Source organism: Erythrolamprus reginae, chromosome Z (genome assembly GCF_031021105.1).
Source record: "Erythrolamprus reginae isolate rEryReg1 chromosome Z, rEryReg1.hap1, whole genome shotgun sequence".
Taxonomy (NCBI): Eukaryota; Metazoa; Chordata; class Lepidosauria; order Squamata; family Dipsadidae; genus Erythrolamprus; species Erythrolamprus reginae.
The window spans coordinates 89,277,877-89,291,429 of NC_091963.1; the positions used below are offsets into that span (position 1 = coordinate 89,277,877).

At 33.4% G+C, this 13,553-nt stretch overlaps 1 protein-coding gene across 1 annotated transcript in view; it reads left to right on the forward strand.

Moving 5' to 3' along the window:
• SLC9A3 (solute carrier family 9 member A3) overlaps positions 1-12,614 on the forward strand; it is a 103,512-nt gene extending 90,898 nt beyond the window's left edge. Inside the window, exons 13-16 of the mRNA XM_070729514.1 lie at positions 5,237-5,413; positions 6,708-6,765; positions 11,220-11,327; positions 11,852-12,614. Coding sequence (XP_070585615.1) covers positions 5,237-5,413; positions 6,708-6,765; positions 11,220-11,327; positions 11,852-12,099 — 591 coding nt within the window. The 3' untranslated portion in view covers positions 12,100-12,614. The remainder of the gene's footprint in view (positions 1-5,236; positions 5,414-6,707; positions 6,766-11,219; positions 11,328-11,851) is intronic.
• Positions 12,615-13,553: the final 939 nt, after the last annotated feature.

The following is a 13,553-nucleotide window of genomic DNA, read 5'->3' on the forward strand; positions in this document are numbered from 1 at the left end:
CTGGGTCAGATTAGGAGGGGGTGATGGATGACCCCATTCTCAATGTCAGGGTGCATAGAATGCTGGGACGCTAGGAGCAGCTGTGCAGACGCAGACGGAGATTATAAGGCACAGCTGTCAGCAATCAAGAAAGCTGCAGCAGGGTTAAAAAGGGAAGGGCTTGAAGAAGGCGGTGTGGGAAATTATTGTTCAAATTTGAGAGAGAGAGACATTGATGCTACATGGTTTAGTTTTTCCTTTGGACAATTTTGGAATTCTGAAACTCAAGCCAAGTGAGTAATTGGGTGAAGTAAGCCAGAGAGACTTTTGTTGCTGGCTTGAGTCATTAAACCTGACCCTTGGACTCATAAACCAGCATTCCTTTTGCAGTTGCTGTGGCTTTTATCCAGTTTTGTACATAAAGAAACCTTTGCCTTTTGCAAGCTTCTCTCTCTCTCTCTCTCTCTCTCTCTCTCTCTGTCTCTCTCTCTCTCTCTGTGTGTGTTTGTATTTTGCCTTGTTGGGTGGCCAGCCAGCCAGGCAGAACATATATAGAGCTTTAGTTAGATCTCATTTGGCATACTGCCTCCTGGAGACCTCACTTTAAAAAAGATATTGATAAGATTAAATGAGTCCGAAGACAGGCAATAAAAATTGTGCAAGGACTGAGGGACAAAACATATCAGGAGAAATTGGAAAACTGAATGTATACAATACAGAGGACGGAGTGGAAAGAGGTAATGATTGAAACCTTTAAATATATTAAGGATGTGAATAAGGTTCAAGAAGCAGTATTTTCAATATTAAGCAAAACTTCCAGAACACAGGAATAACCTCAAACTGACAGGAGGAAACTTCAAAAGGAATGTTAGGAAGGATTTCATAGAAAGAATAGTGGAAAGTTGGAGCCAACTTCCAGTCGAGGTACAGTGATCCCCCGATTATCGCGAGGGTTCCGTTCCAAGACCCCTTGCGATAATCGTAAACTCGCGATGTAGCGGCACGGAAGTAAAAACACCATCTGTGCATGCGCGTCCTGTTTTCCATGGCCGCACATGCGCAGATGGTGGAGTTTGCGTGTGGGCGGCGGGGAAGACCCCTTCGGCCGCCCAACAGCTGATCTGCTCCACAGCGCGGCAGCAGCGAGGAGCCGAAGATGGGGTTTCCCCGTTGCCCAGGCAATGGGGAAACCCCAAGATCCCAAGATCGCTTGCTGCTTGCCTGTTCGCCCGCCCGCCCGGCTCCTCGCTGCTGCGGCGCTGCAAGCCATCGCTGGAGAGCAAGAGGGGGAGAGATAGAGAAAGAGAGAGAAGGAAAGAAAGAGATGAGAGAGGGAGGAAGAGAGTGTGAGAGAGGAAGAAGCAAGATAGAGAAAGAGAGAGAGAAAGAAAGATGAGAAAGGAAGGGAGTGACGTCATCGGGTGGAAAAATCGCGATATAGCGATTCGCAATGATCGGGATCGCGAAACTCGGGGGATCACTGTAATCGGAAAATCTTTAAATATCATAAATACACATCAATCACTCAACAAAAATGTAAAAATAAAAAATAAAAGAATAAAAATAACAAATAAATAAATAAATAAGCAATCAATAAGAGGTCTTATTAAAATTAATTAAATTAACCTGAAAAATAATAATTTATAATATTTTATATACCAAGGAATGCAGGAAAGAATTGGTATTCCTCCACCAAATCTATACCCTCTAGCCATATCAAATATTTTTTGTCATACTGTAATATGATGATACATATGCATGGCTTTTCATTTCTTGTCTTCAAGACTTCAATGCATTGTATTTTTAAAAAAATAAAATTTTATTCATTATAAACTTTAAAAAGAAAAAAAACAGACAACTGAAACATTATAAAACACAAACCAAAAACAAGTCATACATACACACAGGTTATTTTACAGTACATATATCAACTAATATTTTAGACTTATTTACTGTTTTTACCTATTTCTATTATCATAATCAATACATTTCTAAGGATCTTAATTGTAACAGCGTATTATTTTATTTTCTTCTGTCAAGCCCCCATACAATAAATTCTAAGTTTTATAATATTCCGAATCTTATTTCTCTTTCAATTCAATTGTCAATTTATCTAGTTGTGCACAATCCAAAATCTTTTTAATTATAACATTTTTGGTTGGTACCCCTCATTTCCAGTATTGTGCCAGGATGATTCTTACTGCTGTGAGAATATGTAATATAATGTAATGGTACTGTTTTTCTGTTTTTAACTAGTATTCCGAGGAAGAATGCTTCTGCTTTCTTTTTAATTTTTTTCTTTAGTTATTTCTTCTAGCCATCTTCGTATTTTATATCATAATTTTTTTATCACTGAACAGGTCCACAACATATGGTAGTAGTCCCATTTTTATAGCCACCATTCCAATATTTTGGGGTCAAATTAAAGTACATTTTGGGGGTCAATGCCATCTTTACAGTGAAGGGCTACCAAAATTTTTACTACCACACTGTGGGGGTGTCTTATGCAGGATGCCCTGCATTTTCTTTCAACATCTTTCAGTGCAAATTGGGTGCTCTGGGATAGAGCTCCATTTTTGCTACCCCACTTTGTCCCCCCTCCCCATCCAGGCAGTAGCCCACCCCTGCATCTATAGTACATTTTGTAAATGTTCTTCTTATAAGTGGTTGATTTTGTTAGGTTGTAGTTTTTGTTCCAGATTCTGTCCCATTGATCTAATTCTATATTATATCCAAATTTTTTTGCCCAACCAATCATATTTCCCTTTACAATTTCTCCTTCCATTTTATAGTTTATTATTTTGTTATTGTTTTTTTCTCTCGTAATAATAATAATAATAATAATAATAATAATAATAATAGGACTCTGGCATGAGCCAGTGAAAGTGGTCCCACGTGCCAAAGAAATTGACAAAATCTCCATCTGTCAATTGCAGACGGCCGCTTTACTGGGATCAGCACACATAATATGGCACTATATCACGCAGTCCTAGGTGCTTGGGAAGCGCTCGACTGGTGATGAAATACGAAATCCAGCATAGTAATCCCGTATGCTGTGTTGTATTGCCAATAATAATAATAAAATTCTGTCTAATTCTGATTTTTCTTTTGCAATTCCAAATTTCTTTTTGTTATCTTTTAGCCCTGATTTAATTTGACAGTAAGGCCATCAATCTCTTTTGATTCCTTGTATTAATTCCAGCATTTATTTTATTTCTCTTTTTCCATCAAAAATGTCTGAATATTTAATCATTTTATGCAAATCTGTTGTTGTCGGGTATGTTATTGCTTCCATTCCAAAGAACCAGGTCAGAATCTCTCTGTAATGATGACCATAGTTCCCTCTAAGCTGAGCAGTGAGCAATCGCTCACTTAAAAATCATAATCAACTCAGAGTTTTCCAAACCTGCCCAGAAGCCGAGAGGGAAAGAGTGAGAGGGAAGGGGAGAGAGGAAGAGAGGAAGAGAGAGAAACAGATAGAAAAAAGAGAGGAAGGAAAAGAGAAAGAAAAAGAATGGGAGTAAGGAAGAGAGAAAGAAAATCAAAATCTAGTTTGAAACTAGCTCAACTATTTAAGTGGCATTTTGATACTGATAGAGTTGCCCTATTATGAGCTCACTGTTATAGACACACAGTACAGTATTTTATTTTGAAATTCTCTGAGGCAAAACAGGGTGGGTTTTTTATTTGTTTGTTTGTTTGTTTGTTTATTTATTTATTTATTTATTATTTCTGTGCCGCCCAGTCCCAAAGGGACTGCCGCTCAGACACTATACTTTTCCGCCCCCCCCCAAAAAAAAATTAGAGGGAACACTGATGATGACTTTTAATTTTTGTCCAAATATTGTGTAGTGAATCTCTAATTTTGTGGTTTAGAAAATATGTGTTTTATGTTTATTGTCCCAGGAATGATGTGATAGCTCTACTGAAATAGATAAAATATATTAGAATTCTTTATTGGTCAAGTATGATTGGACACATAATAAATTTGTCTTAGGTGTATATGCTCTCAGTGTACATGAGGAAAATAACAAAATAAAATAACAAAATATAAAATAAAAGAGTTGTTAATTACTTGCCATGCACAATTTAAAATGTTGGGAGTTGTTTAAAGCTCTATAAGCTTAAACCATTTTAATTGAAAATGAAACTTTGACATGTTAAAAAATAAAAAACTTTATGGAAAAAAATTATTAAGAGATATTTAACTGAAGGTGTGCTGTGTCAAAGGCAGTGGTGTGTTGCTAAACATTTAAGACGTGGCTCTGGTCTGGTCTGCTGGCTCCATTGCCACCATCAGACCTCATCACTGATCTGTGGCGATTCACCATGGCCAACCCACAACAGCCAACTCAGCACGGGCAACTGCCTGTGGGACAAATCAGCACAGCTTTCTCACTATGGAACAAGAATTACACTACTATAAAAAAATGGTAGAATAAAATCACTAAAGAAAGGATGCAAAAAGCAGGATAAAATAAATGTGAATGTAAAAATGTGAAAATTAAAATAATTGTTATTTATTTAAAATAATTAAATTGAATTATTAACTTGTCCTACAGTGAGTTATCACATAGCAAGTTGGCCATGGCAATTTATTCTGTAGCAAATTGGCTCTAGAAGTTGGCCTTGGTGAGTTGGCCATTCGACTCACCACTAGCCACAGAAGAGCTGATTTGCACAGTAATCATCAAGGTCCATCTTTACTATCAACCAGCTCACAGTATTTCAGAAAATTAAATAATTAACTCTCACAAGCTATTCCAGAAACTTCCAACACACCATTGGTTAAATGCTCTTTTTCTCAAACACAGGAGAGGCCCTTTTCCTATATTGTTCACAGGCTTTGATTTGAGTTGTAATTGGCTCCCACTGATTAGGATTAGGAATCAGTGATTAGGAATGATTCCTAATCAGTGATTAGGAATGATTTAGTATGGATTGTTTTAGATTTTTCCTTGAGCTCTCATCAAAGCAAATACTGTAGGTATAAATCAAATACTGTACATAAATAATAGAATTTTCCAGATACAATGTTTGAATTATATTTCTTTTTATTTGTTTGTTTGTTTATGGAGCAGTATATACTAAATGTGTACTAACAATCATGATTTTTACACTTTACAAAAATAATATTTTTGATGGGAATCAATTAATTATAAATGGAACAATATAAAATAGATATACAATAGATATAGCTAGATATATTTACTGAATATAGATATATATATTTCTATTTTTTTTCTCTTTGCTGTAGCAAAACCTTCTGTACAGCCGTCATAAAATTACTCTGAATGAAGATGAGAAGCAAAATAAAGAAATTTTTCACAGAACTATGAGAAAACGATTAGAATCCTTCAAGAGCACAAAACTAGGTTTGAACCACCATAAGAAACTAAACAAAATTCACAAGAAAGACCGTAGCCAAAAAGGGGTAAGACCAAACATTTGAGATTGTCTAAGCAAAACTTAAATACAAAAGGAAATCAAACAAAGGCATCAACTTTATTTATTTGTTTAGCATGCTTACTGTATATCCTCCTTTCACCATCACCATATTTTTGAGACCTATCTTTTAAAATATTCATTGTTTGATTGGTTTGGCAATCTGTAATGGATTCCTCTTTAAATCCAGATTCATTGTTACTATCTTCAAGTTTATTTGTAATATACAGCACTACACTACCTCTTCTCTTTCTGCCTGTCCTTCTGAAACAAGGTGTACCCATCCACTATGTTTCAGTAATCTCTATTATGTCATACTTGCCTTGCTTCCTCATATCAAGTTAATTCTATTTGTTTGCCAAACTTTTTGAAATAGGTGAAAACATTTATGATAGGTCAAGAGGAAACTCCAGCAATTCTGAGGCTCAATCTATAAAATCAGAACCTCCCACCTAAGGGGAAAAAATTATATCCAAACTGAACACAATAAGGAACAAACAACTATGGGAACAAATGAAACTTTAGTTATGTTGTCTCCCTGGAGCCAAAATGAAAGATGTGATTGAGAACCTTACTAAAATTAAATTTTAGCCTTACTAAAAGTTAACGGATTACTATTCTTTTTTTCTCTTTCTTATTTGAACAAATGACATGACAACTTAAAAACAATATCAACAGACTGAGCAGCTCAGCAAGAAAATTAAGGAGTTAGGACCATGGCTGGTATTTTCATCTGTACTTCCACTAAAAGGTCAACAACCAATGAGGGAACAAAGAATTTTAGAAATAAACCACTGGCCTAAGAAATGGTACCACCAAGATAATCCTAGATTGCAATCCTAGATTACCTACATGAAGAGGTTCTGGCAAGTGATGGGCTGCATTTCACAAGAACCAGAAAGAATGTATTCAGAAAATGACTGGATCCGTTTATCCAAATAACTTTAAAGTAAAACTAGAAAAGGGATCTTGGAATCCATTGGACCACTTAAAATATGAGCCAGCAGGATGCTGTGGCCACCAAAAAAGCCAAAGCAATCATAGGATGCATTAATAGAAGGATAGCATTAAGATCGCATGAAGTGTTAATATCATTTTGTAATTCCTGGGTAAGATCACACTTGGAATATTGCATCAAGTATTAAGTAAATACTTTTAATTATAAAATAAAATATAAACTTTGAATCACATGTTAGGTCTGCAAAAACATATCACATATTAAATTGTATATATTCTGTGCAAAATGGAATATGTATTTTTATGGTCATTTCTTGTTTTTTCAGAGACATAGTAATGTTGTACCAGATGGAAACCTACCTACATATGATATAAAAGAGAAAGGTAAATGCATTTTTTAAAACAATGAAAAGTTAAATGTCCTTTAAAAAGATATTGAGTAAATATTGAGTGGCATAACTAGTTGCCTAGAATCTCTGAATTTCAGCTGTCCGACATCATAGTGATGTCAGGGGATGGGGACAAACTTGGAGGGAAAAAGAGTAAAAGTGGATACCTCGGAATGTGCACAGGAGATTCACAAACAGATGACTGGATTGGAAGAAAAACTGGAGAGTGGAGAAAGACTAGAAGCAAGCCATGAAGGAGAGTCACAGAAAGAAACTGAAAAGAAGAAGAGTGAAGAAGTAAAAGAAATAGAAGAAGCAGAAACAAAAGAAGAGAGAATTAAAACCAGATCTCAAAGAGCTGCAGAGGCTAATAAATAAAAGAACAGGAAGAAGTAGGGAGTAATGCAAATAGAAACAAAATTAATTTCACTAAACATAAAAGGATTCAACAATGCTCACAAAAGAACAATAATATTTTTGAAATTATTTAAACAAAAAGCAGAAATAATCTGTATACAAGAAACGCATATAAAGCAAACTCACAAGAAATATTTAGAATACCCAAAACTAGGAGAGGAATATGTGTCATTGAGTAAAAAGAAGAAGAAAGGAGTAGCAAGCTATGTAAGGAAGGAAATAAAATCCAGGGAAATAACAACAGAACCCAATGGAAGATACCTAATAATAGGAGAAATAGAAGGAGAAAAAAATCTTAATATATACACACATATAAAAACCAAATCAAAATAAAAAACAATTTTATTAAAAAAATACATGACAAATTGTTACAAATAAATTATAAGAATGTATGCATAATAAGGGATTACAATGGAGTAATAGACCCTAAAATAGATTATACAACAGGAGAGGGGAAGGCAAAATAAAAAGAAATAAGTTACCCATTACATTCAATAAAATGATGGAAGAAATGGATTTAGTGGACATATGGAGATTATATCACCTCAGAATTAAGCAATGTACATTCTATTCTATCTCCCACAACTTGTTTTCTAGAATAGACATGGCCTGGATTAACAAACAATTACATTAAAAAATCAAATCAATAGAAATAGATTCCAACATTTGGGCAGATAACAACCCATTTACGATAATATGGGAAAGTAACAGAAGAAAAACAAAGAGATGGACACTAAGTACAAAATTATTACAAGACAAAGACTATTACAAAGGAAATTGAATGATTTATGGAGGAAAACAAGAAGCAGTCAACAACAACCCAAAACTTATGAGACATGCTTAAAGCATACATTAGAGGATAACAATAGCATATACAACAAAGAGAAGAGGGAGGAATATAATAAAAATTAAGAGAGATTAAACAATTAGAACATGCACTGCAACAGGATCCAAATGACAAAACATATAAGGCATTGATGGAAGCTAGACACAAAATAAACTTAATAGAACAACAAGAATATATCAGGGATATTGAACAAACTAAATAAACTTTCTTTGAAACAGCCAATAAACCCTATCAGGTGGCTAGCATACAAAATAAAAAAACAAGGAAGTGAAAGAATAATATATCAATTGCACAATAAAGCAGGAAGGCTACAGCATTCTGAGGAAAATAAGGCAATAGTAGAAGACTATTACAGGGAACTTTATAAACAAAAGCCAATAGAAGAGAAATAATGAAATGTTTAAATGAAATAAATATGCCACAAATAGAAGAAATGGACAAAGAAATGCTAAATACAAAATGCTTTGAAAAAACTAAATCATAATAAATCTCATGGCCCAGATGGATTTCCAGGAGAATACTACAAAAAGATAAACAATACATTCAAAAACGTATTACTGAAATTGTTCAATGACAAATTGTTGGAAGCCAAAATCCCTGATACATAGAGAGAATCATACATCACCACAACCATGAAAAACCATGAAAAAAAGGTGCTGAGAGGAGTCAAATTCAAAATTACAGGCCTAGTTCATTGTCGAACGCAGATTACAAAATTTGCATGGCAATATTGGCAGAAAGACTAAAAAAAGTATTAAACAAAATTATTAATTTGGACTAAAATGGATTTTTACCCTCGTGACAAATTAAAGCCAATACAAGGACCATTTTGGATATTTTAGAATATTATGAAAGGCAGATAGCTCTTGTCTTTCTGGATACACAGAAAGCATTCAACAATGTAAATTGGCAGTATTTATTAGGATTAATCAAAAAATTAAAATTCAGCGATAAATTTGAAAAGATAATAGAAAACATTTGCACCTCCCAGTCAGCCAGTCATGATAAATGGAGACATGACACAACCATTAGCAATAACCAAAGGGGTACATTAGGGATGCCCTGTGCCACCTCTGCCTTTTATACTTACATTGAAACATTATTAATTAAAATACGTAACAACAACAAAATTAAGGGCACAGAAATAAGAGATGAGGAATATAAACTTAAGCATATGCAGATGACATGGTATTTTTTCTAGAAAAACCAACATAGTCAGGACAAGAATTAATCAAAGAAATTGAGAAATAAGGAGTGCCAACAGGATTAAAAATCAACAAATAAAAGAACAAACTGATAACGAAAAATGTGACATCAGTGCAAAAAGCAGAACTGGAAAGATTACTGAATTTACAAATAGTCAAAAAGATTAAATACTTGGGTTTAGTAATAACAAATAAATGTTCTTCAATTAAGAAAAATAACTATGATAAATCATTATAACAAACAAATGCATGATTTTGAGAAATGGAAATATTTACAACTTTTCTTATTAGGCCGGATCGTAGTAATAAAAATGAGCACGTTACTTAAATTCTTATATTTCAAATAGCTCCCATTAAATTAGACACCAAATTTTTCAGCAAATTGGATAGAACAGTTACAAAATTTATATAGCAGAGTAAGAAACCAAATATCAAATTGTCTAGTTTACAGGATAGTAAAAGCAGATGTGGCCTAGGGCTCCAAGATTGGAGATTGTATTTTAAAGCTGCCTCCCTCAATTGTATAAAAGATTGGATAAAGCTATCCAATAAACGGGTATTAACCTTAGAGGGTTATGAGTTACAAATGGCATGGCATACATATCTCTGGAGGGATGGCTCAAAATCACACACTTACTTTAACCAGCACCTAATTAGGAGATCATTGATAGAAACATGGCAGGGAATCAAAAAGAAATATTATATAAAAATTGATGGTTATCCATAATGGAGGCTATTATATGCCCTAATTTGATAGACCCCACAAAAAGTATAAAATACAGTGATATATTGGACCCCTCCGGAGAGTTAAAAAGCAGAGAATAATTAGATTGAAAAAATATAAAAATTGACACACAAATTAAATCAAGTTATAAAAAAGACAAAGAAGGAACAGGCATTGATAGAAACATACACCCATTGGATAAAATTATCTTAGGACTGGAAGAAAAAATAATATATAAAATATACAAATATATATTAGAAACAGATAAAATAGAAAAAAACAGTCAAAGAACCAATGATAGTCTGGGTTGAGAACCTAGGACACAATATTCATATGGCTGACTGGGAGAAGACCTGGAACATCAATTGTAAAATTACAAAATCTGTGGCTTTTAAATAAAATTACCGTACTATAAAATATTCTATAGATGGTATTTGGCTCCCTCCAGATTAGCAAATATTTACCCAAATCTGAACCTGACATGCAATCAAGAAATAGGCACTTTTTTCATTTGTGGTGGATGTGCCCTAAGGCAAAAGGATTTTGGAAAAAAATCCATAAGTGGCTATTGGAGATAACCAAAACAGATATAGAATTTAGCCCAGAATGTGTGCTCCTAGGAACGAAAAAAATATCCCCCCAAAATACAATATTGAGTTACCCATATAATCACGGCTGCACAATTATCCTATGCACAATTCTGGAAAAACAAGGAGATTCCGCCAGAAAATAACACCATAGAAAAAATTTATAGATGTGCAGAAATGGAAAGCATGACTATGGAGACCAAGGGAAATAGCAATTCAGAGGATCATGAAATTTAGAATTATTGGTATGATTGGATTGGTAACAAAGATAAAGATATGAATAAAATGTGAAAGCATGTTTTAAAAGGAATATATATACACATAATGTAATATATGTATCTATAAAGAGGTGATATACAAAATGTAACAAACATAAGAAATTGGGCATAGAACTGTATTAAATTATTGAAATGTCATTTTTTTTAAAATGGAAAAATTAATAAACTTTTTTTTTTAAAGGAACATATTAATTGAGGAATTTTAATTATGTGCATTATGTACAGAAATCAGAGCTGAAATTATTTTACTTTCTGGGAAATTGTTATATTTGAATGTATGTTACATTCAATACAGGGTTTTTAAAATTAAATATCAATTTACTTTTATAAGAGCAAACTGTCTCAGAACCTAATTGTTTCAGTTATATAAATAATAATTATTTTATTCTAGAAAATGAGTTTTCTGAACCAGAGGAAAATGATTATGGCTTTTCACAGATAGGTGGAGCAGTAAACTTCCTGGACTATGTCAACACAGATAATTTCACAGATACAAATGGTAAGGAAAATAGTATATACCATAATAATATTGTGTAGCCTTGTGGTTGTCTTGTTTTACATAGATATATAAAAAGAAAAAATATATTTTAGAGAAATATGGAACAAAAGATACATGCACCATTTGTCAGCATTGTGGGGAAATTGCCATTATTCAAACTATAATGTTAAAATGGCATAAATACACATCACAGAATAAAATGTATTTTATTCACACGTTCAAAGGATGCTGTTTCCTTTTTGAGACAAACAATGGGAAAGAAAATATTTTTTAAATTCCTTACATGACATTCAGAACGATTCTATTGCTCACTTTCAACCACTATGTTGTCCTATAGTCCAGGCAGTAAGGCTTTTGTGAAACTTGCTTTGTTAAAATAGTTTTAGGGGTTTTTAAAATTGCAATTGCTATTTCAATCAAGTTCCCTGTTCAGTTCCAATTTTGCAATAGTCTAATACAGTGTGAAAGTTACCGTGTTCCTGTTTACTTAATTATTGACTTTTCCTTCTGTGGACTTTTTATAGGCATTGATAATCCAGCATTTTCACCTGATATTGAGCAAAATGCCATCATGAATTTTACACCTTGGCTATCCAGTGATGAGATGGTGGTACCTTCCCAAAGAGCCAGAGTACAAATACCTTATTCTCCAAACAGCTTTCAAAGACTTGTTCCCTTTCGACTCAGCAATAGATCCACAGATTCTTTTTTGCAACTAGATGGTGCTGAAGAACAACCTAGAATTTTTCTCCCAGAATCAACTCACTTATAATTTAAGCATACCTTAAATTTTGAGGTATAAAAATTTTCAGTCACCCAGACCTTTTGTGCTCTAACAAATAGCCAATTTTCTCTTGTTCAGAATATCTTTGGTGTCTTTATTTTCTTTTTGGTGAAAATTCTGCTTTAAAATCGGTTAAATATATTCTAGAATATTAAAGTAGGACATTAAATTTGTGGATTATTAATACTAAACTGCTCGCTTGAGAGCTGCAGAATGAAGTAAACAACATGAGATGTGGGCAAAAGTGACTGGCATTGTTACAGTTAATCCCGGGATTACAACAGTTACAGTTACAATTGGGATAGAATTTATATCATTAACTAACATTGTTATAAAGAAAGTTCAGTGTCATGGGATTGCTTAGTGTCAAATTATTGCTTAACAACTTGGTTGAGTTGGGTGGTTATAAAAATTGAATGAATGATCATAGTTATTATTTGTTAGCAATTATACTTATATGATTTTTACTTTGATTGGCAAGCTATAAATAACTAATGATTAATTCATTTGCTGCTAGTTCTTTGTACAAATTCCTTTGGAAAACATTATATTTATGATACAGTGAACTGAAGTGTTTTAAACTTTTTCTGATTTTGTATTCTCCGATACAATATAACTGTCAAGTAATAAATATGAACAAAATTGGCCTGTGCCGTTCTTATTACTTAAATATTAATGAACTTGAATCCAATTTTGTATAGTATTTTCATTACTTGTATGTCACAGCTATTTCATTTTTCATAACACACAAACAATATATTTTCTTAGTAAAAGGCACATATTATAAAATACAAATGCAAAACATTTTTTTTCATGAATGCTAATGAATATTAGAAAACAATACATATTGTAATAGTACTTTATTATTTGTAGAAAATGCAAAATATTTATTGAAATTGATTTATCAAACCCTAATTTACAAAATTGGATTTGCGGGAGGCATATTATCAAGTTAGAATCAAGGCAGAGGATGAGGGGAAACAGCTTTAAATTGCCCGGTAGGATGTTTCAATTTCAACTCTTCTCTTTCAGACTATAAGCGGCCCCTGCTGTATTCAGTACAAGAGAGCACTAGTATACCTGAATGATATTTTAATCTAATCTTATTGCATTCTTTGACAAAGTGATACGTTTAGTAGATCAGAGGAATGCTGTCGAAATAATCTACTTGGACTTTAGTAAGGCATTTGATAATGTAGACCATAACTGACTACTTGATAAAATAAAATAAAAGTGTGGGTTAGACTTTATTACACCAATGGATTTGTAACTGGCTGACCAATTTAACGTGTAGGCCTCATTGGAACTGCATTTACATGGAGGGAAGTATGCAGTGGGGCACTCCAAGGCTCTGTTCTAGGCCCAGTTCTCTTCAGTATTTACGATTTGGATGAGTGGCTAAATGGGAAATTCATCAAATTTGCAGACAACATCAAGCTTGC